This window comes from Varanus komodoensis, unplaced genomic scaffold (assembly GCF_004798865.1).
Source record: "Varanus komodoensis strain SLA01 unplaced genomic scaffold, ASM479886v1 scaffold68, whole genome shotgun sequence".
NCBI lineage: Eukaryota > Metazoa > Chordata > Lepidosauria > Squamata > Varanidae > Varanus > Varanus komodoensis.
This window is the reverse complement of record NW_025336321.1, coordinates 2,627,542-2,649,569: the sequence shown is the minus strand read 5'-3', so window position 1 is coordinate 2,649,569 and position 22,028 is coordinate 2,627,542. Positions and strand designations below refer to the sequence as shown.

General features: G+C 38.4%; 1 protein-coding gene across 7 annotated transcripts in view; it reads right to left on the bottom strand.

Annotated features, from left to right (window-relative positions):
- Nucleotides 1-22,028, bottom strand: part of CREB5 (cAMP responsive element binding protein 5) — a 278,443-nt gene that overhangs the window by 215,837 nt on the left and 40,578 nt on the right. For 2 of the 7 annotated variants that reach the window (XM_044450655.1, XM_044450657.1), the window contains 5 exons: nucleotides 17,270-17,296; nucleotides 9,095-9,225; nucleotides 8,171-8,221; nucleotides 7,639-7,710; nucleotides 6,061-6,154 (listed from right to left, as the gene is read on the bottom strand). In XM_044450655.1, the coding sequence (XP_044306590.1) occupies nucleotides 6,061-6,154; nucleotides 7,639-7,710; nucleotides 8,171-8,221; nucleotides 9,095-9,103 (226 nt within the window). In that variant the 5' untranslated portion in view covers nucleotides 9,104-9,225; nucleotides 17,270-17,296. Of the gene's footprint in view, nucleotides 1-6,060; nucleotides 6,155-7,638; nucleotides 7,711-8,170; nucleotides 8,222-9,094; nucleotides 9,226-17,269; nucleotides 17,331-22,028 lie in introns of those variants that run through there. The other 5 variants (XM_044450653.1, XM_044450654.1, XM_044450656.1 and 2 more) reach the window with 4 other exon arrangements.

Genomic DNA, 22,028 nt, shown 5'->3' with positions numbered 1-22,028 from the left:
GCTTCACTGAACTTATATATTAGCCATGTTTTACTTCCATGCAATGATAACAAAATCAGGCGGACGGGAAGAATACGAGCGTTGAAACAAAGGCTGCCTATCACACCACAGAGAGGTTCAAATCTCCCTCACTTTCTTTTCCTTTCTTATTTTGACAAAGTTTGTATTTCCACTGACATATCACATCGTTACTCAAGGGTATTAGACAATCTGTGTCCTAGGCAGCTGGCTTTTCTGCCTTAGTGCCCCAGAAAAGATGAAGAAAAGCCCAAATGTAAATGTTACTGAAGGAACAGAGGGACTAATTCACATACAGGAGGTTTGCCTTCACTATATAGTTAGCCCAAAACATAATCAGACCTATCTCCAACTTGAATGAACTTGATTGTTACCTATTAGTTACAATAATACTCTTTGAGAGTAGGACCTGTTTGCACTAGGGTTACACCAAGGAAAGTGCCAATTTGAGGTGCATAAAATATGCATCTGTGCTAAACATTTCTAGGATGTGTGGTTTATGCAGGTGTGGGTGGATAAAACTGTTCCAGCAGCAAAAGAAACAAGTTTCTACTTGGCAACAATTATAAAACTGCAGCATCAAGATCTCATCCCATCCCCACGCATTATCAATGTGCATGACGGCTGCCATCTTCTTGTACCTTGCTTCATTAACTGGAGAGTTCACAGAGAACATCACCTGCATGATACCAGAAGCAACAGCTCTGGTTGTAATGGGAATGCAATCAAAACACAACAACTCGAATGGGAATGCAATCAAAGCACAACAAAAACACTCATCACATGGATTGTGGGTTTTCTCTAGTGAATGACCATGTCAATTGCTGCTACTAGAAGGGGAAGAATAATGTACAATGTAAATGTCCCCAATCCACATAATTAATGTTGCTAGACTAGATGGGTAACTGAAGGCCCAGTGGCCAAATACAGGATCCAAAAGTTTTATCTTTTGGCTCCTAGCATAACCCAAAATACCACGTTCTTAAAACCACCCACAAAGGTTTCATCCAACCACCTGAGCTGAAATACAAGTAATTCTATCTGCAGTATGAACACTATGCAGTACGGCTTTGACATAGTGGACTTTTCTACACTTTCCTTACTCATCATCCCTTACTCATGGTTGTTCTCAGGTCTTTTAGACCATGTCATGACCTCCAGCACTCAGATCTTGGTGAAATAAATAAATGAAATAAATATCACAATTATTTATTTCATTTCCATACCATCAAATAGCCAAAGCTCTCTGGGCAATTTACAACAGTACATGCCACAAACCCAAAAGGAGATACGGTAGACCAAACACCAATTAACAGCCTTGTGTAGAAAATCTCTGTGTTTGCTTTTGTGATGCATTTCAGCTTCTTGACCTTTTAGGAAGGTAAAATGCAGGGAAATATGAGGAAGAAGAGCACAGCAGGAAATAGAGTTAAAGGCCTCGTATCCCACATACACTGGGGCCCAGTCTGGATCAGGACTCATCAACTGCAATTTACCCTGCAATTTCAGCTACATGGAGATGTTCTTTTGCCACGTTAAACAATGTACTGTTTTTTGGAGAGAGAGAGAGAGAGAATAAGTGAATGGATGGTGGAAGCATGTGATATTCCTGAGTTTGTATGTGTACAGACTGATGAATGGGGGACAGAATGCATACGCAAGAAGGCAGCTATTTGTGACTAGTCTTGCCTGTGACTACACCTTTCTTTGGCATTGGTCTAACCTACCATTGGTATGTGGACCTAACCCCAACCCTCACACATCAACTTCAAGGAAATGCAGCCCTTGGTGAGGAAAGACTACCCATGTCTAGGTCTCTTCAAAAGCTTCTGTGGCTATTCTGTAAGTAGTCCTCTTTGCTTATGTGGGAGTTTCAGATCATGGCAAAGAGGGTCAAGCTTCTGCAAGTAGGAGCCAGGTACTGGGGATGGGAAGGACAAGCCAGACGTAGGTTCTGAAGGACCCTTGGCCAAGATGCTCTCGGTGCCTCCTCTCCTTATGGCTGCTCCATCTCCTTACTCTTGCCACTGCCTGTAAGCTTGGAGAGGTCAAGTGAACCAATGTGAGGGAAAGCTATGTAATATTTGCAAAGGTTGCAGTCAAGAATGATGTGGCATTCTTCCCTCAAAACGATGTCATAGAGATTTGCTGGACTATAAGTCACATAATCCACGGCCAGCATTGGTCCTGCTGATTGATAATGACAGGCATTGTAGTCTGACACATCTGGCGGGTAGCAGGTGGAGAAAGTTGTCCTACAGTACAGAAAGACTCCCAGATTCTTGTGAGAAAGTTTGTGTCTACCTACCATGACTCTCTCTGTCTGTCTCTCTGCCTCTCTCTCTCTCTCTCTCTGCGTGCGTGCGTGTATTCTGTCTGATTTTCTGTATAAATCCTATGAATCTCTTTGTCTCAGTGTGTGATTTCTTGAAACACTGATTTCTTGCTTTTCACTCCTGAAAGTAGCTGATCTTAACTCAACACATATAATTAGTAGGAGAAAGCACTTTGGTAAGAACATAGCTGAGGTATAGAAAAACAAGAGGGGGTTGGGGGAATACTGCACCTGGGTTTGCTAAGGGGCAACCGCAGCTACGATTCTTTGCAGATGCAGATGACATAAAATAACTTTGCCAGAAATAAGAAAGAAAGAAAAAAACAAGAGATGAATGTCTAAAGGGAAACCATGTCTAAAGGGGAAAGCCTCTCCCTCTCATATATCATTTTCTATTTCATTATGAAATCTTAGCATAAACCATCTTAACTTTCAGGAATTTAGATTTCCTGAGGGGTTTGGTGGGTGATGAAACAAGCTTTCCCCCCAGTATCTCTCTGTTAGAAGGAAAACTAATTGTTGAAATGAGAACTGAACTAAAAATAAAAATAAATCAATGCATGCTAAAATACAGGTGGACTAGCCTGCTATTCAACTAGGTCTTGTTGATGGCAAGCAAACTTTTTTCCTTACGTATACTGCTACCTGAAAATTTATTTAGAGCACCATTGTATGCATATTTAGAAAGAAAAAACTCCTACTCCCAGCATTCCCCAGCCATTTTTCTTGTCTAAAATGCATAGGATTGCACCCTTGGTTATCTTAGTATCCTCTAAATATACTGCCTAGGACAGTGAGTCTACATGGCTGGTACTAAAAAGCTAATTCGTGTTGTAATTATGATGTATGTACAGCAAGTCAACCTAAACTTGTTGAGGATATAACTATCAGCAAATATAGTGGGATTTACTCACTGTAAATGGATTGTGACATATATTCCAGAAATATTTAGTGGGCCTGAAACTAACTTTGTCGTTGCTGGTAGCGGTGATGTTCAGCTTGCAGGTACAATTATCAAATATTTTAAATTTGACACCTATAACAGCACAGGGACCAGCTACTGCAGGAAAAAGTGGACAGAATTTCATAATCTTTTGTGAGCTAATTGCACTGTTCCTATCCAAGACGTGAACAGTTCTAATTTGGGTAATATCCAGTACTGCAGGCTAAGCTTACTGATCACTCAGCAGTCTGGCTTGCTTCGTGATTAACCAAGATTAGCGATGAACTTGGAGTCAATTTTGGAAAAAAATATCCTCAAGCACATCATCCTAATTCAAATGTGTTTTTTTTTCAAAAGTTTCCCTAATTTTATTTCCATTCAACAAGTCCAATTAACTTTAACTGAAATATTTTAGATGAAAACAGGGTGTGAATATTTTAAATTTAGCAGCATGAAACTCAGCATTACCTCAATATTGACAAGGTTTTATTTAAATCTAGAGACAAATGTCAAAAGCAATATTTCAGAATATTTGAAATTCAAAATGAATATGTGCATTCTGCAATGGGAAAACATTTACATCATGCAACATTTTGTGAACATTTTAACATTGTGCAAAATGTTGCTTTGACTTGCGTAGTAAATAATGGATTTTGACTGGCATTGATTGGGGTATCATTGTGCTAAGTGGTGAAAGAAGCTGAAAACTATCAGTACTAGGTGATCAGTAACTCACTGCATACATCTTTATCCAGAGAACTCGGATTCAACCCATTCTTATAAATCCAAGCTTATTTTTATTACATTGCTTAAATAAATGGAAAATACCTCAGTAAGCGCTACATAAAACAGGTGCCCTATGGGATAAATGCATTAAGCCATTAAATCTCTCACAATTAAATTTCCGCCTCCTAATGAATCTTAACCTGTGGCATTTTTGGCAATACACTTACAAAATTCCCTTCATAACAATTTTCTAAAAGCAATGAGCAAACTGAATCATTTCTCAAAATCCAGTCACGTAACATGTACTTTGCCTCTGCTTTACTTTTTACAAATGCAGAACCCAAGGAAAAAGACATTGGACAAAACAAGAACATAAAGAACCAGGAAAATGTAGTCCAAGAGTAAAAATATATAGGAGGCATTGGTGAAGCAATTCCATTATAAATAGGCTGAAAGGGCAGTAACTTTATGAGAATCTTGGAAAACTATCTTCCCTCTTCAGCCTTCTTCCAAAACTCTGCTAAATAATTCTGTGAGTGTTAATGATTTTCAAAAGCCAGTGCCATGGCCCAGAGATTACATGCTGTCTACAGTATAAATAAACAGCTACACAGAGGTTTTCAAGGACTTTCAATACAGCTGGTTCCAGAGTTTTCCCTCCACTTGGTATTTCTTTTCTTTCTCACAGATGTCTATACAACTACACAAAACGCTCTCAGATATGTTATTGTGAGGCCAAATCCCAACCTTACTAATCTGCTAGCAGATCTGCTATCGCCTCTGAGAATCCTGAACAAAAGTACCAGGGTAAGAATTTCATGTTCAAGGTAATCTGACCACAAACTTGAGGTTCAGGATTTGACCCAAGGATGAAGGTTTGATATCTATCTATCTATCTGTATCAAAAATACTTCCAGTCTGCCTAAAAGGGTGGCTCCCTGTTAAGGCAGCAAACAAGATAAAAATCATACAAAGTGGATACTGTAAAATAATCCATAAAAACATGTTTCAGTCATATCCATAAAACAGAGATTGCTAATTAGAATACTTAAATACTAAATAAAATAAAATACTAATACAAAGAAAAACCAATGGCTACAGCTAATGGGAAGGCTAGCAAAATTAGATAGGTCTTCAGAGCTTTCCTGAAGATGTGAAAAGAAGGGACCCGGTGAAACCCCAGTGGACGTTGCTTCCAGAGGTGCAGGGCCACCATGGAGAAAGAGTTCTCCTCTGTACTCACCAGCTTACTTTTGCTGGCAGGCAGGTGTTGCTGAACCCAGCATGTGCAGAGGCTGGTACAAGAGAACATGGTCCTAGTAAGTAGCTTGGGCACAAACAATTTAAGCCATCAAGGGTTGAAACCAGGACTTCCAGTTAAGCTCAGAAATCACGGACAACAAGGACAGCTAACAACGTATTGGTGTCACATAATTTAACTGCCCAGTTCTGACTGTTACCAGGGTGGCTGAATTTTGCACCAGCATTATCTTTTAAACCATCTTCAAAGGCAGTCCCTGATACAATACATTGTAGCATCAAGGTAAAAATTATAGTAGATGGGGAAACTGAGGAACCTACCTATAAATGCAAATGCCTTATTACCTGAGCCTTCCCTGGGCATTCACTTGTGACTTTTCCTTTCTTTCCTCTTGTGAGGTGCATAACACAGAGCTGCAGGAATTGATTTTGGTGGAAAATGAGTACAAAGGAAAGGCTTTCCATTGTACTAACGTAGTTTGTTCTATGGCCATATTGTCAAAGCAAGCAAGCAAGCACCAGCAATCAACTCCTTGCACAACTAAAACATGACATAGCCAACTTGTGCAGAGGAGGATATGTACCTTTTTTTTTTTTTTTGCAGGGACTGGTTGCAAAATTGCTCAAAAAATAATTACTATTTCAGTTTTCTTACACACAGATCAAGAACATATTGATTGATCTTAATATGAGCGCTTTTTGAATTGTGAGTACACAACTGGACAACCGAGGACAAAAAGTGGGCAACTTATTGCTTTTCTGTTTCCTATCTTCTTACCTGATAACATGTTATCCGTTTTTAGTGAAGGAAACTTCAAAGTCATTTCATGTTTGTGCCTGTGAATCATCAGATGATCCTCAGTTGGAAAACGCTGTAAAGCACAGAACAAAAGGAAACAAGGATTCAGTTTCTGAATTTTATTTTTCTCGCAATGAACAAGGTAACAGCAGTGATGGAGGTGGTGGTGATGATGATGACATGGAAAGGACATAATTTGGGAAGGGTAGATTCTAATTATGTACGCAAGAGTAAAAGGAATTTTTATTTATTATTTCAGCCTGATGAATGACAGTGACTTGAAAGAGGGCACTTGAAAGAAGATTTCTCTGGTTGTGGTTTTGTTGTGGGTGGTTTTGAATTTTTGTTTCCCATTTTTCTCTATACATTTCTGGATATGCAAACTTTGTTCTTGGTTTGCAATCATCTATGCATATTGCTATCATTTTGTAGGATGTCCGTAAATGATTGCAGCATTAATATTGTTACTGCATGTATATACTACATTGTAGCATACTACTAAAGAGAGAATCTTCTAAACATGCAAGTCATAGACCTTTGTAAACTGTATTTTGGAAACTGTTAAAAGAAATATTAATATACTGCTTTCAATAATAATTTCTTGGACCAGACAAAGTTGTTCTTTTACGGCATATTGATTTATCTAAATAACAGTCTTCAATTTCTGTAACTAACATGGGCTGTGAATCTAGCATAACATCAGTTAGAATGACCTTCACACACCATGGTGCTTACACTTAAAATCTCTTATGGTAAATTACAGAGTGATTCTAAGTGGAAAGATCCACCAAACAGCTAATCGGGGATCCAAAAATGTATTAGCAGAAAGGAGCTACAGCAAGTAGCTGTGCCTTTTTCTCGGTGGCTATCCTTTTCTAACATGAGAGAGCAATTGCGTGTGTTAGCCTGAGACTGACATATAAACAATGTCCACTGAGGGGCTCTCATGGGTAAATGGGGCGATTTTGGATCGACACTCCTTGCCTCAGCCACAGAATGTCCCTTATCCATTTCATATGCATGCACTATATGAGGTAGGTTAACCTTCTCCAGCCTGGCCCTCCAGATGTTATGAACTACAATTCGCAACATTTCTGATGACTGTTCATGCTGGCTAGTTCTGGTTGGACCTCAAGTCAAAAGCATCTGGTGGGCTAACAGAAGCCACCTGGGAGAAGGGCATTTCATACATTTTTACTGCTTGATTACTTAACTCTCAATGCAGATGCTCCACCCCAAGCTCCAAAAAACTTAACATATACTTGAGTCCTGCACTTGTCTATTTTATATATTTCTGAAAAAGTAACATAATACAAAATTTTTATATATTCTATTGTTTTTGCTTGGTTTTGAACATAAGGAATTGGGGCGAAAGCTGACACTGAACTCAATAGCTGTATATTTGGGATAAATGTCATGATAATAACTGTTGTGGCAGTGGTAGTTTTTAGAAAAGCAGTAACAGGAATATAAATTGTTATTCGATTCATTTTTACTGTCGCAGGAGAGCTTATACTGCAACTAGATGTGGTTTGCATTCCTGCTGATTCAACTTACCTGTGAGCAGCCTGGGGCACTGCATACAAAAGGCCTCTCCTGCTCCAAATTCATCTTCGATTCCTCATAAATCTACATGTTAATAGGAAAAGGAATAAAGGGAATCTATAAATATAATCAGCACCCATAACTTCAAGAAACGCGGAAAGCATAGGCCATTCTTTCACAACCTAGTGCTTAAGCTGATATAGGCCATCCTTCAAATATACACGCAGAGCAAAAATTCTAAACTCTCCTAAAACAGTTAAACTAAAATCTCCTAATGTCTTTTGATAATGCCCCTCCCAAAGCATATTTATGCATGTAACAAAAAGAGGGAAGAAGATATATGGGCTGGAGAAAAATTACCCCCACTTTTATTAGCTTATACCACTATGCTTTCTGAAATGCCATGAACTGAATTATCTGTATACTGTTGCCTCTTCTAGTGATATAGTTTCTGACAAACTGCTTTAAAAATCCTTTTTCAAAAACACAGAAATGCCTAGTTAAACAATGGTAACTTTCTGTTAAAAATATTTAAGTTTTTTACCATATTTACATAGAAGCCCATCAACATATGTTCACTGGGCAGCTTACAAACCTGAAAGTAAAGGTTTAAATAAAGTATCAGACTGTAAAACTAAACATGGATACATAGAATCTTTCTCCAACAGAATTAACCACTACAATCCATATGAGAGAAGAAACTTCATTAAATTCCCCTTAGTGGCTCATTTGGGATTTTCTGCTTAAGCGAAGAAAGCAGACATAAGCTACCTATAATGTTTATTCTTGTTCTCTCACCAATATCTGGATATCTTCTCCTCAACATAATGGATGAGGGGGCAAAATACACATGCTACAAGAAGACACCCAAGCACCCACCCATGCCCACACATTTGGTTTTGTTTTAATGTGGAGAAAGATGCATTGCAATGTTTGAAGTTCCACACATATAAGGATATGGACACTTATATATATGGATATCCACATATAAAAAAATCAAGATAGCAGGACCCATTTTCAGCATGCCAGCCTTCCCAGCAAAAAGATTTAAAAAGAAATAAAATAAAACTCAGGAAGTGGGGTGGGCAACAGGAGAACATTGTGTGCATGAGAACTCTGAAGATACCCAGTCTAAACAGAGGGTTGAAAGGGCACAGGCCATGTTCTCTCCTATGATAATGGGCTGAATGGGCGTTTTGCTATTTGCTATCCCCACACTAGCAGGAGGCAGCCATGGTGCTGGCTGCCTCATGCTAGAGTGTTTTTTGAAATAAGTTGACCTGCTGGAGAAATATGAAGGCTATATGTTGATATTTCATGAAGCAACTTTAATGTGTGTGGTCATTAAGACACCATGGTGATATGTCACTCCAAAAGTGCACATTTCATAAAATAACTTTTCTTACTATTCCATGTTAATAAAGACTAAAAACAAGTTGTTATTACTGACAGGACATAAGAGACTTACATATTGCATTCGATAGGAGAGGGCAGCACACTGTCCTGCTTACATGCTTCAACTCCGGGCCAAGAGGCAAGCGTCGAGTGAAACGTCTGCTGTTATTTCAACACGGGCCTTTATAGCTGTGCTGATATGACCTAAGTAAGAGAGAAATGGTGGTGAGGAGATTTAACTTCAGCCCACAAGCAAACTTTTTGATCAAAACATGAATTGCTTAGCACAAACAGTGGAGGGATATTCTTACAGATATTTTTCAAGAGCCAGTTCAAGCATTAAGTATCACTAGAAAGAGAAGCTGGAGTATAAATGAAGCATAGCTCTGCTCTTCTCATTTTCATTATGAAATGAAACTTAGACCAACTGATACTTTTTTCAACAGAATCTGATATGAAACTGTCTTATAATGAACAAGACCATGAAGCTTTCTGAAAATACAAGATGGGCTCCACACTGTACAATAAGCAGCCTTAAAAGTCCTTGAATTTTATTTAGGAAGCAGTTCTCAGAATCATTAGATGCTTCTCTAAATCAACCACAGATGAAACAGAAATAATAAAAATATAACTAAATGGTTTAGTGATATAGTTCCTGTGTATTGGAGAGAAGGGACTATGGACCACTACCTTTCTCCATACTTTCTCCATAAATTTCTCACAAAAACCTCTGCTCTGCAAGATAATGAAAAGCTTTCTCAGATATCATAACTGCTTCTACAGTGGAAGCAATATCAAAAGCTCACATAATGCCTTTTTCTGCCCCTCAGGTGGGTGTCAATTTTTTTTCTAGCTTGTTGTATTGAATGCAATAAGAAATGCCACTTGGGATGAAACTAGATGTGATGCGAAAGGCATCTTGGACCACCATGTGAAGTTTTTAAAAATATGTAAATACCATCAGTTGGGAGGTGGTGGGATCTAATGTTGATTGGGATCACAACAGGAATAGAAAGAAACTGCAAATATTTTTCCCTTCCTACAGATTTGAGGAAAGTACTGCCTTTGATCCTAGTGAAATCCCACTTTGACGACTTCAGTTTACCCTCATATACAAATTAAGTATGTATGGATCTTATTAAATGTGTTTCATTTGTACTTTCCAGGTTGTCAGGTATTATTCATTTTGTTGCACACTTATTGATGAAAACAGATTTTTTGAAGCAAAATTCTTATAATTTCTTCATTTGAAATTCCCCAATTATTCAACTGGATATTTGAAAATGAAGAAAACTAAACAAAATCACTTGCAATAGGCGGGGCGGGGCACTCCACAGTTACACAGAATCCCCAGGACTCAGAAAGAGCTAGTGCACTTTGGAATTTGCAGGTTGGATTCATAAAAATCTAAACTCATTTTGTTCTAGATTTCTCTGACATCCCTAATTCAAATATAAGATTTCTCTAAGGACTGCTGAACATAAAGGATTTTCTTGTGACTGCACAAAATATAGTATTGTTCCTAGGAGGCCTTCCCTGCCTGCTGTGATCTCAGAAAATGTGACTTAAAGTGGATGTTATTTGCATTTTGAAAATAAAAACAAACTGTGCTAAAAGCAAAGATACATTCAAATCATTTTTCCATGTTTAAATGAAGGAAAGCAAGCAAGCTACAGAAAGCTTTTCCCAGCCAGCATGGGAAAGTTGGGAAATGGGATTCTAAGAATTTTTCCATCTTTACATGAAATAGGATTGCCCCTTTAATGTCATTGACTGTAATGCTCAGTAAAAGTAAAAAGAAGATCTTATATTTAGTCCCTAACTTACAAATGATTTTTTTAAAAAGAGTTAACATAAATCCTTAAAAAAGATATCTTCCCCAGATCCATAGCATATTGCAACTTTAAAATATAACAGTTCAAAAAATGTATGTAATTCATCTTGGGTGTGAAAATTCCTGTACACTGATGTTATTCTCAAATTATAATGAAGAGTATTATCAATATTCTAAGGAAAAATGTTTCCATCAAAAGATGGTTCAAGCACTAGGCAGTATCCTATACTACCTCTGTTCTGACAGAGCAGACCATTAGTAAGAAAGAAACTAGTGGTTCCTGAAGTGTTAACTCTGATTCCTTGAATGGGGCAGATCTTGCCCCAGTCTGGAAATATTCTGGGGTTGCTTCAAGGATCAATCTTTTCCCTACACTACACTGAAAGCACTTCCCACATGTGCGTGGAGGGTTCAGTGGTATTTCCTTCTGGCAATCCCATCCTGGGGAGGGATGCATGAGGAAGCCAGTTTGGGGGTAGGAATGTTTCCAATTTCCTCAGCTTGGTTCCTTGGACTCCAGTCCATTTTCTCACTTCCCAAAGACTGCTTCACACTGAGCGCTGGTGTGGGAGTCCTGGCTCAAGCATAGTTCTGCTTCTGCACATGCAGACTTGCAGAGTTTGCTTGCTTTGCACAAAGAATTATGTACTGAGCGGATCTTGTGCAAGGAATTAAGTGCTTTATATATCTTGCACAAAGTATTATGTTCATCATACATTTTGCACACAGAATATACTAGCATTCCTGTGGATTTGATCTCAGCTCAGCTCAATTCCTGGCCAGGGCCTTGGCCAAGAAAGAAGTCTGGCCGAATTACACCAGTTTCTTCATTCTTCATGGACTACCACTCTGGATAGTCTCTTAACCTGAGGACCACATGAAGTGAGAGGAAGATCTTCCTTCTCATGTGAAATGCTACAAAAAGAACAACAGCTCAAATCTAATAAGTCGGTCCCAGGTTGTATGATGCATGCAATTTATGCAAATTTACACATTGTGTGCACTTTGCATAAACTGTGCTATAGATATGTAGTTCTTGATTCCAAATTTAGACAGATATTTCAAGCAATTTTGTGGAAGCAAGAACCCAACTTGGTCTGCTCTTAGGCAAGGAATAAAGTGAGCAACCAAGTTTGCTGCAGATGTAATTTTCATTCCTTGTGAAATTAATGTCCCTTTTTTGCAGCTTTTGTATACTTTTAGGTCAGATCTCTGTCTGAGCTATGCAAAAGCACCGGGTCTAAAGATCCCAAGATCAAATGCTGAAAGGATTGGAAAAGGTACTCTAATTCTTCTGCTCAAAATGTTGAGATTGCCATAAACGTAGCAGGAAAGACATTCCATTGAACTTAAATGTTTCTGAGTAAATAGGTGAAATTATCACAGCTTCAAAGATCATATTTCCAGAATATAAATATAAATATTTGCCTAACAACAAGAAAAACAATTACTATTACTACTACATAAGGCCAGTTACTTTTAACACAAGGTTATATCTAATGTCAGTCCTACTTAAGGGAAGACCTTCTAAAATGAGTTGACTTACATTATATTAAGTACATGATACAATCCAATATTATGAATGTATTCTGCAAGTGAAAAGAATGCTGGGGGTTAATGTAGGAAGCAACATCATCTGTTAAAGTTTGTTTTACTGCTGTAATGCTGTGAAGAGCAATATTGGTGGGCTGCATGTGTGAGGAAGACGGCAGCATTGTTGCAGCCTGACATTCCAATGAACCTTGCATGGGAAAGGGGCGGAATGCATGGGATTCAAATTAAAAGTGTGCGTTTAACAGATTCGTCAAACATGCAATTGCCTTGAGGTCCATAATTAATATGTATTTGTTAATACTTATTTACATGGACACATGAATTAAGTTCTTTCTACCCACTTGGTGTATATCTTCTCACAGACCAGTTCAGTATTTAACCAAAGCTGCAAACATTTGCCCATTTGCACCAAAGGGAGATTGGTGCATATGACCTCATGCACGTATTCAACAAGGCAGAGAATTAAACACACCATTCAAGTTTGGGAAATAAACTGTAGATACATGTGTAAATTAATCTTCACCTCACAGCAAAACCTACATTAAAAATGTTGCTAGAGCAGTTATTGAGTGAGAGAGATGGAAGTGCCCAGATACATCTGTCTTATGATTACATCAGCCTCAGAATTACTCTTGAATATCTTTGTCATGAGATTAGTGAATATAAAATACAAATTATGGAACGTTGAATATCCTGAAGAGGGAGAACATCCTAAATTTAAAGGTTTCTTCAGTAATGCCTTTGCTTAATAAAATTTAGGTACAAGCTAAAGTTATATGTTGTTCTTCACTTTTTAAACAAAGTGCTCACACATTTTTCAACAACACTAAAGCCCATAGAAGTATCCAAAAGCAAAACAAACAATAACGAACACCCCATGATCATGACTGTTTCTCAGATATTTCTGTTCTAATTCCATCCCCCCCATCCCAATTAGACATATTCTCTTTCTTGGTAGATCAGATAAACACAGTTTCATCATTGCAGGACCGGTGGAAAGGTTTGATGTGAAATAACTGAACTAAAAAGTCCATTTTCTTTCAAGTCGCTGTATAAAAAACAAACAACAAAATAAAATATCTGTAAAAATTGGTATGGCTTTACTGGAAAGAATATCATGCAGGCTTGTTTCCTGTTCCAATGTTATTCTTGCAGTGGGCTGCAGTCAGAATCTGATTTTCATCGAGCTATTATTATTTGCAGCTGTGCGACCTTCTTAACCCTGTTTCGAAAGTGACATTTCAGCCTTCAGTTTCAAACTGACTGAATGCTGCAGAGTTTTCAACCTTGTGATTAACCCTAAGAAAAAGGACAGACTAATTGTCGTGCATGCATCCATTCCAGGTCAGAGGCTCAGTCTTGCCAAATATTCACTATGGGCATATTCATTTTCCATGGAGAAATATACATACAGAGAGGCTCAGTGGAATGTAAAATCCACACGGGCTTGATGGAAAGGTCCATGACTATGAGTGGGTAGGAATCTAATTTCCTATGTGCTGATCTTTCCTAGAAAGCCCATGTGCCAGTTCATGCTCAACTCAGGTTGCTTTCAAATGTTATGGGGCAGATAATGTCCATTGATCTCTTGTATTTTTCACAGAAAACTCTATACAATGTGGGAAGGAGCTGCATACCAGCACTGAAATGTTCAGAACGGGCCTTCACAGTTGCACATTGCCTCTCCACTGTACATTATAGAATAAGCAGAATAAGAAGCATTAAATGTTCTTTACGTGAAGGCAAACAGGAAGGCAAAGCTTGCAAACCCAAGGCTCATGCTGGTTTTGGGCCACTCCTGGTTGGCTTCTCTGCTTACACCATGGTCTATATCATTATCCAAATCTGCATGAAATAAATGATGGGTATCACACATCTCTAGATCTCAAACTAGATCAAAAAAGTGTTGTTTTACAGCTATAGTGCAAGAAGAAAACAAGTGCACGTCCTTTTGAGATTCTGTGATAGACGACTGCTCTCACATTACCAAAATTAAACTGCATCTCATTTGTTTGCATTAATCATACATATACACTGGTCTGTTATACTGAGCTCATATAGTATCATATTATCTTTAACACTCATTTTTATTCTCAAGTATACCTTCAGCCTACTTGCCTATAAAACATTATACTACAATAAACCAGTTCTTAATTTATTAGAATGGATAATTTTGTAGAACTACCGTAAGGCCAGTGTAGTTCAGAACATAGTAAATGAAGAGTTAATGACAAACTTTGTTACTAGTTTCTCCCTGCCTGAGGAAACCCTCCCACCAATTTTCAGGATCATTGCAATGAAATGGAGTATGGTATTTTCCCTTCTGTCCAGCTGAAGTGCTTGTTTTAAAAACAGCTAGCATCAAGATTTCCACATGTACACATACAGGATTCATTATTACACTTGTGGCTGTTTATGCTGCTATGGTAAAGGGTCTGTCACCCATATTTTCCTGGATTAAAATATTTCCAAATGGGTCTGGATGCTAGAAAGAATTTCACATCTGGGGATCACTTAACAGGCTTTACCATGATTTAAACTTGCCAGACTTAAATTCTCAGTGGTGCTTTAACAGAGGTGAGCATAAGTATATGTAAATGTTGCCTATATACGGAAATATAAACGGGGTGCATTTATTTATTAAAGGGAAGTGTTCTCTATAAACCTTTCTTACAATGGCTTATTCTAAGGAAAGAACTAATAGGTGCCCAAGAATAACAACAAGAACATAAAAATAATAATTGAAAATATGTGCTCTGAGCTAAACGTGCTTAGCAGATTTTCTGAAATGGGCTGCTTAACCCACTAATTTAGTTTCTGTGTTGTTTGCAGAATTAAGATCAGATTTCTGCTTCTTTTCTGCCTTTATGCTACATAACTCTAGGTGATACCTTCATAAAACAGAATAGTGCAACTAAACTGGAGGAGAGTCATTTGTTTCACTACCCCCACTTGGAAAACACTGGAGTGAAACTGGATGATCATGTCAGTATGTAATGCAGCCATAAACAACCAAGAAGGCAAGCACACAATAAAAAACTCATCTAGAAAAGCTCAACGAGTAGGTCATGTACGGAGTGGCTGTGTAAATTTGCCAAAGTCTATCTCTCAATATTTACAGCATCCATTCTGCATGCCATATTGTTCTCCATGTATATAAAGTGGCACGAGACACCAATTAACAGAATGATTTACAATATAATATGTGGTTGAGAAAACAGCTCTATCATCTTTCAGAAAAGAAGCAGGAGAGGGAATTAAATTGTGCCCTAAATATAAGAACATAAGAAGGGCCCTGATGAATCAGACCAAACATATTGTCTCCACAGTGGCCACCCAGATGTGTATAGGAAACCTGCAAGTAGTACAGGTGTACAAAAGCCCTCCCCACTTGTTGTTCCCCTATGACTGGCATTCAGAGCATGTTGCTGCTGATCCTGGAGGTAGTGAATACCTATCAAGAGTAATTTCCGTTGATAGCAGTATCATCTGTGACGTTCCCTAGCCATCTTTTAAAGCTATCCAAGCTAATACCCATTACATCTTGCGGGAGCTAAATTAACAATGAATTGAGTGAAGTAGCATAGAAACAACCTGTAATTTGCTTAGAGAGTTCTTTGGACTAATTAAGGCAGAATATAAGTTAAAGAAATAAATACATCTGTGGAATTTGCTGCCACAAGATGCAACAGGAATTAATACACTGAACAGAAGACAAGTGTTGAAAGAACAATAACAAATTGTTATAAGCTTCACATTGGCTAATACAGAAGTAGAGCAGCGAACAGTAGTGAACCTGTACTTTTTTTTTTTTTGGAATATAAACATACATACTCTGATAAGTTTTTGTTATTATTCCCATAGTTGGAACCTGAACACCTTCTCTCTCCAGAAAAACTGTTTGGACCTTTGTAGAAGAGTAGCAATTTCCACAGAGTAAAGGATCCAAAGCCATATAGCTCATTTGCAGATTAAGCAATCCATGCGGTAGTTTGAACAGGAGTTAATGCTGTGTACTAAGGTCATAACATGAATATGTTCTTGTCCAAACCATGTTCTAGGGCCATGGTTAGGACAAAAACTTATTGACAAATCCCCATGATAAAGAACAAGATTCAAACCTGCAGGAGCCCTGCAAAACAGGATCAGCAGAAAATATAGAAATTTGTAACATTGTAGAAATATGAAAATAGAGGTAAATGAATGCATCTCCTAAAATATTTGGCCATATTAACATTTTAGTAGGTGGCTCTTACATGTATTTTGCCTCTTGTTTCCTAGAATATTATTTTCCAAAGTCACTTTGATCATCCCACACATGTGGGAAGGGACAAACTACCTAGGATGATATATGTTGTATTCCAAAATAGATGTCACAGATGCTGTGGGTGGGTTGTTCAAGAATGATTTGGTGCTGAAGTTCTGGAATGCTATGGAGCTGTGTTTGTAGTATAACACATTAAAAACAACTTTAAATGGTGATATATCTGTGGGAAGCCTAAAAAGGCCAGGAAAGGCCATGGCAGCCATGGTGAGAGATAAAGCACATAAAGCGCAGGTTTTCAGCAATATGCTCCTAGCAACCTGGAACAGTTTTCCAATCCTTGCCCACAGGGTGCTGTCAAGGACTGGCCTCACATTTTAATCCATGGGTTCAGAGCATGTGGAAAGGTGGCCTACAAGCAATAAGCTTCAGGGCTGAACACCAAGCGACCGTTCCATTGTTGTTTGTCTACCGCTGGTTAAGAGTTTTCCTTCCAAAGAAAATATTGACAGATTTTTTTTAAAGGCAGTACTGTAATGCCAATATGCTAATTGCTTTAGTTTACAGTACACAATAAGATAAAAGAATTTGCCTACCTTGTGTGCAAATAAATAGTTGGATTTCTGAAAAGAAGGAGGGGAAAACATGAAAGGCATCCTGGGGAAACAATAATACAAGCATGTTTAGCTGACTTTAATATCAGGAGCAGATGCAGAGAGAGAAAGCGCATGTGTGTGTGTGTGTGCGTGCACGCGCGCACACACACACACACACACACGCACACACACAATGCAAAGGCCAGATCTTTTTCCTTTTGGTTCATTTTAAAGTATTTCTGGAGTTTCTAAAATGCAAAAGAAATACACAACATTGTATTTATTGCATGGTCCTATCTCACCTAGCTTCAAGCACAAGATCAACCCAAATCAGTCCTTTCTTCCTTGTCATTTAAGTGCAAAAATTGCAAATGATCATTCATAAAGGCGGTTTAGCCTCTACTCATTCTTTTCACTTCCAGTCCAAACTGACTGGTCTGCAAATGGATGGGTGTCCCATAAATGCAATTCAGATAGCAGAAAACAGCACTGATAGATTCAGTCCAATTTTTGGATACAGCCAGTGGAATTGTACTCATGCAATGAGGCTTTTCTGGCCCCTCCTTTCCCACTGTAGCTTCTCGTGCCCCCTGTCATTCCTGATGGCTGCCAGTAATTAAACTATATGTAGCATGGGTGTGTGTGGGGAGGGGGGGAGAAGGATTGAAACAAACCCAGAACTACCATGCACAAATGCTGCTCAAACATGCAGTTTTCAGGTTCCTGCTCCTTTTCTTTATAGCATCTCGATCCTAGGAATTAGAACTAAGCACCTTTAATGCATTAGGCAGGGTAGGGAATCTGTGACACTTCGGGTTCTCTTAGACTCCAACTCACATCAACCTCAGTCAGCATGACTGATAGTCAGGGTTACTGGAATTGTAGCCCAGCAACATCTGGAAGGCCATAAATTCTCCACCTCTGCATTTATTCCTTAGTAAGCGTGCGTAGGCCTGCAGCCTTAAAAACACAACATAAGGAAGCATTGACTTAAGATATTTTGGAGAAGCCAAGTCACAGAACAGTAGAGCCAATGCCAATATTCCTACAGGCACAGCTGGCCTGTATCCGAAAGGACTAGATTAGATTAAATAAAGGTACTCCAGACTGACTGGTTTGTAGGGTGGGCTGTTAACGTATGCTAAGCAGCACTTCAAACGTTACTTTCTGTGACATGTTTCTCTCTTCTTCTGTAACACTGTCCTCAGTTGCTTCCCATACATATATATGGGTTTTAAACAAAACCCACACTTTCCCATGCAATGTAGTGGCACACATTTTGTAATAGAACTTCTAATTTTCACATCAGAAATCTACTATTATTATTTGCTATAATAGTTAATCATTATATTAATAATTATAATAATAATTCTTAGTTACATTTCTATATCGCTGGTAGCTGAAACTTTCTGGGTGGTTCACAAGATTAAGTCACCCATCTATATTTGAACCAGATCCAACCCTGCTTAGTTTCTAAGAAAATAAAACCATTTTTCCAGAAAAATAAAAGAATCATGCAGATCAGTCATCTCTCCTTTTCTTAAGGCTAATTCTGAAGAAGTGTCTGGTGGTTAGCAAAGCTGCTGCCTACCCATGACCAGTCTAATGAGCCTGTTAAAGCTCATGGAAGACATAGGTGTACCAGGAGGTGGCCCTACGTCAAGGGTCCCTGTAGTTGGCCCTGAAGAGACTCCTTCCCCTGTACCATTCTTTGACATCCCAGTCTGAGAAGCTTCTACAGGAAACCCGGCCAGCACATCCCAAAGCAGTCTGATGGCAATACCAGAAACTCAGACTATTTTCATTTGAAGTTTTTATTGTGCAATTGCCCTGCCTCATTTGCAGAATTCTACCAGGGGTTTAGATGATAACATCTTCCATTTGTAAGCTCCTCATACTCTCCCACAGCTGTTCCCCCTCCCTCCCTTATCAAGGAAAATCCATTAAGGATGGAATAGCTCTGTATTGCCTTTTGATTTATAGCCCGAGCTCCTTCGTGCAAGAGACTAAGGATATGCAACTCAGTCTTCTGGCCAACCATCAAGCAGTTGACACTACCATACACATTTCGCAACTGAAAAGTGCGTGCTTTTATATCAGAGCTTTCCTTAGACTGAATGTATTCATTTCAATTTTTTTAATATTGCATGGTGGCTTTGGTATTTCACAGCAGAAAAGCCATAGAAATAAGTAATGAATAGGGATAAATTATTCTGTTCTTTCTAATTTATTTCAGTTTCTTATTTTTCTAATCTTCATCCCAAACCCTGAGAATATACATTGTGTACTTTTTTGTGCGCATATCTGCTAATGCCTGTATTTTCAATTAGGTTTTTCATAATATACATATTTTTGCAAACAACTGTTGTAATATAATCCTTTGTTAAACTTTATTTTCATGAAAATAAGCATTTTAGTGAACATGTTATCCTAAAATACTCATTTTATTTGAATTTTTATTGGAAAAATCCCAATGCAAAATTTGGAGAAGTATAAATTTTGAAGGATAAGTGAGTTTCAGTTTGCTTAATGTTTCAAATGTATAAAATTGAATGAGTTTGCATTAAAATATTAACTAAAGAGATTTCTAACCAGTAATGAGTAAGACAGTATGGTGGTTTGACTGATGGATTTCAGTTCAGATCGAAAAACAACTTCAAAGCTCAATTGGCTAGTCCCTATTTCTCAGCCTAAGTAACTTGCAAAGTTGTTAGGGGAATACTGTGTGCAGGAGTGACTGTGTCATTCCATCTTCTTCTGTAATATGGATGACATAAACTTTATCCTTTAATAGCAAAATTGTTTCAAATGGAAGAATGTGGTCCTTGCGATCTCACACTGACACCAGAATACACTTATCAACACTAGAATAAAGTTCCTTTAAATTTCTGCTGGCTGTGGGGCTGAACACTAAACAGGTCAGAACCAGAACTTAAAAGTCATATTTTAATTACTTTATCTCAATGTCCATTCTCGTCATGTTCAGTTTCCTGGGAGCTCCTAGTCCAGCAAAATCTAGTCCCTCACATTTGCCTGATCTCTACCCATAAGGAGCAAGCTAGAGTTCCTGTTCTCACATAATAGTGGCACTAACTTTGTTTTTAGCTTACTGAAGAAAGTGTGTTTGTGAGAGAGAGAGAAAGACGGAGGGAGGGAGGACGTTTTGCTACTCCAAAGGAAATAGAAACATATCGAGCCAGCAATGACAGGTGGTAGAAAATTGTGCGTAGGTCAAAGTAGCAGGAATGTACCATGGAAGGAACAGGAAGGACCAGAATGGAAAGAGACTAGGCCAAGAATCACATGATAGGGAGAGAGCTATTGCTGTGACCACATGCAGGAAGAATATAAAAATATGGCTGTTTGAAGGGAATATGGCCAGCAAGTAGGAAAAACAGACAAAATAGATAAGGTTCAAGTTGAGAGTCTAAAAGACAAGAAATGTGTACAAGGAAATAGGAAAGTCGCATGTACTATAATATGTAGCAAAGTGTGAAGAATGTGTATCTGGGGGAAAATCTGATAGATTCCCTCAACTCAGCCCCATGGACTTCAGAAAATTTGAACACACTCAAACTACATTGACATTCTGTTCAGCCCAAGCAGAATGCGTATCTCAAGTATCACACATCCCTAATACTAGAAAATGGACTGAAGCAGAGATAATCCAGTAGAGAATGGACTAAGGACATTCCATGACCTCTCTCATAATTCTAGAGCCCAGGTAAGGAAGCCCACTGTTGGAAGATTTGGGAAAGATAAAGGAAATGCTTCTCCACATGGTGTACCATTAAACTATGGAATTTGTAATCATAGGAGACAGTGATAGCCATCTGCTTTAAAAGGGGATTGGAAAGCTTCATGGAAGAAAAAGCTATCAAAGGCTCCCAGTAATAGTGGTTTTATATTACCTTTTGTTTCAAAGGAGGGATACCTCTGTATATCTGTTGCTGGGAAACAGGAGTGGGAGGATGCTGTTGCATTCCTGTCCCCTTGTGGCCTTCTCATGGCATCTGATTGGTCACTGTGTGAACAGAACCCTGGACTAGATAGGCCTTTGGTCAGATCTTATGACTGCTGGTATCAGACAGTAAAGGAGAAGCCAATAACGGGTAGAAAATAGCTTGGTGGCCCTTTCTCCAGGAAATCATTTTCTAATGGTAATTTGTTATGCTTCTCTTAATCATTATTAAATAGATGCACATACTGCTTACCTTTAAAAAAACCTCTAAGCACCAGGCTTATGGGAAGGTTGCAATCAAAACCAATAAATACTGGGCTGCCTACAAGGGTAATAAAATATGGCATACTGTCTTGAAAATGTAGGTTTCTCCCTGCAAGCAGGTCTTGCCTCTCCTTTTTCTGTTGCATCAAAGTGCTACCAAGCACTTATAACTTCTCTGTACTGTGATGTACTACATATGAAGTGACCTTTGGCCTACCCTGAACATTTAACAAATTTGCTAAGCAATTAACATAATAGCTTTCTGTACCCAAGGGCTCTCTGGAGATTATCAAAGGAGGAGGCCAAAGCTAAGCATGAAATTTAGGGCACATCCAACAGAAATGCAGCTAACTAGATTACTGGGCACCATTGTCTTTTCATTTCACCAAAAGGAAAGCTGAAGGTTTCTCTTGAGGACAGGCTACAGGCTACATCCAAATGTAGCTCTTATGATTATAGCTGAGATGGGGTCAACCTCTACGATTTTTAAATGTATTTGGAATTTGCCATTGGGTAGAACAAGAAATTCATGTA